General features: G+C 36.5%; 1 protein-coding gene across 1 annotated transcript; it reads right to left on the bottom strand.

The window, feature by feature from the left end:
• Nucleotides 1-53: 53 nt before the first annotated feature.
• Nucleotides 54-3,331, bottom strand: LOC113017854 (follistatin-related protein 5-like). The gene is made up of 2 exons (XM_026160959.1): nucleotides 3,120-3,331; nucleotides 54-602 (listed from the first exon to the last, which is right to left on the bottom strand). Exons 1-2 carry the CDS (start codon nucleotides 3,294-3,296, stop codon nucleotides 423-425), a joined length of 357 nt encoding a protein of 118 aa, XP_026016744.1. The 5' UTR covers nucleotides 3,297-3,331; the 3' UTR covers nucleotides 54-422.
• Nucleotides 3,332-3,612: the final 281 nt, after the last annotated feature.

The raw sequence follows: 3,612 nt of genomic DNA, 5'->3' as shown, positions 1-3,612 counted from the left end.
CTTACACGCAAGATAAGACAATGATCAAATTAGATAGCGAGTTTGAGAACAAGATTTGCAGCAGGTTGCCTCTGTGTCTAGCAATTTTCATGCCGGTGCTATAGCAACATTAGTGACGGAGTTGTGATTTTTGGTCCTAATAAAGTGGAACCTGCATGCTCTCAGCTGCCACTCAGCCTAAACCCCAAAGGCTATTATAGCTCTTCCAGATGATTCCAGATGCAATTATCAATTTATCTGTTCCAGGAAATCTTTTATCCTCAGAACTGCTGTGGAGAGGCTGATTGAATTGTGATGTTGTGAAATTCTAAAATGTACCAACAGTAAGTACGTCACCCGTACCTTACACATATTTTTTGTGCCATCTTTTTTAACAAATAAATGGCTTATGTCGCTATATGTTAGTATTATACGTACATATTTTAACAGATTAACTGTGCATTTTTTGTAAGGGGAAAAAAAAGGATAGAAAAATATTTACGGAAAGCTGTGTAGAACTCGTGGAGGCTGAGATGGCCATCGTTGTTGTAGTCGTCATAGCGTAGCAGGTCTTGCATGGTGCACTCCAGCAGGCTGTCCTCCAGGTGCTCTTTCATGGAGATCTAACACATATACACACACACAACACAGAATACATCCATTCAGTCATCAAAAGGAAACATCTATACACAGGTGCCATAGTCCTATATCTTATTATAGGCTTTATTTATTGTTTCTCTCTTGCCTCCATCTTTTTATGATCCTAAGCTATGTGTAGTAAGAAAGAACCACATTATTCATACTCAGAAGGAAAGATACTGTCCAAATTGAACTTTTCTGTATCACTTTAATAGCCTAGTTTCAAATACTGAAGGGGAAAATCACAGAATCCTCTATTTAATTAAAACAATACTTTTTACATTCACTGGTTATTACTTTTATAAAAGTGATATATTAGTGATTAAACCTCTAATAGAGCCTTTTTTAATGAAGATTTTATTTTGACTTTGCTGTGCTATGAGGAGAGAAATTGCCACTTTTTCCATATTTAAAAAAAAAAAAAAAAACAGCACTGTTCAGCTGTCTCTCATCATAATTAAATACCAAATGTACTATATACAAGAGAATCAGACTCACAACTCCTGAGTGTACTTCCATTCTCATTAAAGGTAGTGGATTAAATATGTAATCCGTCATGTTAGTGCTATACTGATTGCCTTTCCTTTTTAAGAGTATCTGGTCCTGCTACTCTTGCATGCTGCACCTGAGTTAATTCAAAGATGTTCCCCTGGGAAGACTCACCACTCTCACATCCATTCGCTGTCATTTATGAGTCCTCTTTTGCAGTAGTAGCAGTACTTCACTCTCAGGGGAACCATCTTTGAGTGGGTGATGTTTAGCAGTTTTTAGGAAGTTAAACAAAAAACTCAGCCTCGCTTATTCTGTAAAAGTTGTTTCTTCTCTAGAAATAAGAGAATAAAAATGCTTCTCAGTGTAACTCTATATTTATCAGATGCTGGCCCATGCTAGAAAGCTAGACTGCTTATGTAGCATTTATGTAGGACACCTCACCTAATCTTTTTAGTTAGTGCCAATATTTATGTGCTTAGAATTTATTATAACAGCAACAACAAAAACGCCTGGACAGTAAATTCTGGAAATTGAATCCTTATGTGGTTATTCTATTTATTTATTTAGTTATTTTGGCTTTATTTTTCTAAAATCTGTGAGCTGAGACCCTTGTAAGAGAAGAGCAAGTCAATATTTGCTTTAATATATCAAGGTACAGTTCGATACAATAATAATAATAATAATAATAATAATAATAATAATAATAAATTTCCCGTAAAATATGTTTTTAGGTCAAGATCTAATGGAAAAAAGTAAACTGCCATTCCAAGCTATTCCAGCTTAGCATTTATCTCCAGCTGATTTTATATGGTTCTGGACATGTCACATGGCATAATAATGGATATACCAAACTTTTTTTTTTTCATGAGCCAGCCTGCAGCTGACTGCAGCCATGTTTTTCCTGTCACAGATAACTCTGTCCTTAGGCATTTGAATTAAATATTTCAAACCTAAGGACAGGATTTTACCCTCCAAGACCATCTGTGACAATAGACAGATCCAAAACTGGAGACAGTCTGGAGGGATGACTGGGATTCATCTTTGATTCTTAAAAGCATTATCTCTGCGAAACTGAATTTATGAATTCCTCAGGATGTGAGTGTCCAATCTAAAGATTTCATGTGGACATATATCAGCATTAATAATTCCCTCAATACAGATCTGTCACAAAAGGCAGAAGTCACTGAAATTCTAAACTTGGACAACACTCTGGTTGCAATATAAAGCCACAGTGAGATAACATGAGAATAATTACTGAAGTCTAAAGAGCTTGGAAAGAGCTGAAGCACTTTTGAGAATTCATTTTAACCCGTACTGAGTTTATATTCCTTTGGCATCATGCAACCTTTGTCTTTGGATGACCACATAATAATAAAGAGCAACAGCAAATTTAAAATGCACATATAAACATCTGTTCCTGCTCCAGTCTGATGTCAACTATGGCTAACATGGTTTACTGCATATTGGCACAATGGCAGTCACTGATATCATAGAACTGGCTAGGTGGAGTCTAATTAACACACATCTCTGATGCCCAATTCAAGATACCAGATGACACTCACGGTAATTTAATTGAGTCAAATATCAATGCCAAATTTTTCCCATCAGCCCCGGTGGGAAGACAGCTTTTCTTATTGTTAAGCAAGATGACTAAATGTTCCAGCCACTCTCACTTATAACTTGATCACACTGTCTTGATCATTGGTGTAGATGAAGATAAAAATGTGGTTGACTAATTACCCACTGTAAGCAATACAGGCTTCTATTTAAAGGATCACATTATATATAATTTAATAGAATTTAAAAAAACAAACAAACGTTATTTAAAAAAATCTGCCAGCATTTTCTTTTTCTTTTTGTAAATTTGCACAGTGATACATTTAAACTGGAAATACTTGTTGGAGACAAGTCCACAAACAAAAACTGTTACAAACACTTATGGCAAACAAAACACTCCCAGCCATTTATCTCTTCTTTCACACAGCTGTGTTGATTCATTTGACACTCACCTTTTCCAGTTCATCACTGATCAGTCGGCCATCCTGGTTCGCATCCAGGTATTTAAACATGGTGTCCACCAGCGCTCTCTTCTCCTCCATGTCTCTCTTCTGATTTTGCTCCCCAGCCTTAAGCGCTTTTGGTTGCATATCCAGCAGCATGCTCTTCAGCTTGTTGTACTCTGACATGGTGCATGCATTGCCTAGAAGAACGAACACAAATATGGGGGGGAAAAAAAGACATTTGATTAACCTCAATTGCACAAGCCGAAGCCTTTGGATTGTAGCTTCAAATTGGATTTAATGTGTTTGCGTGTTTCCGAGTGGGAGGAGAGGAAAGGAAGGCAAATGGGACAGATAATGTGTCTGTTCGTACATCCGTACATGTGTCCTTGAGTGTTCACTCATTTAAAAAAATATTCGTTTTTTGTTTGCATAATTTGTCTGACAGCTTTTCTGTGCAGGGGTCCAACTAATTACAAGTAATCCTTGAATCCAAGTGAAA

This window comes from Astatotilapia calliptera, unplaced genomic scaffold (assembly GCF_900246225.1).
Source record: "Astatotilapia calliptera unplaced genomic scaffold, fAstCal1.2 U_scaffold_225, whole genome shotgun sequence".
NCBI classification, from domain to species: domain Eukaryota; kingdom Metazoa; phylum Chordata; class Actinopteri; order Cichliformes; family Cichlidae; genus Astatotilapia; species Astatotilapia calliptera.
This window is presented reverse-complemented; position numbering and strand designations above follow the sequence as displayed.

Excerpts from the sequence above, each read along its gene's own strand:
- LOC113017854 (XM_026160959.1), bottom strand. The coding sequence starts at position 3,296 with ATGTCAGAGTACAACAAGCTGAAGAGCATGCTGCTGGATATGCAACCA. Across the intron at positions 603-3,119 it reads TCAGTGATGAACTGGAAAAG|ATCTCCATGAAAGAGCACCT; the intron begins GTGAGTGTCAAA and ends TATATGTGTTAG.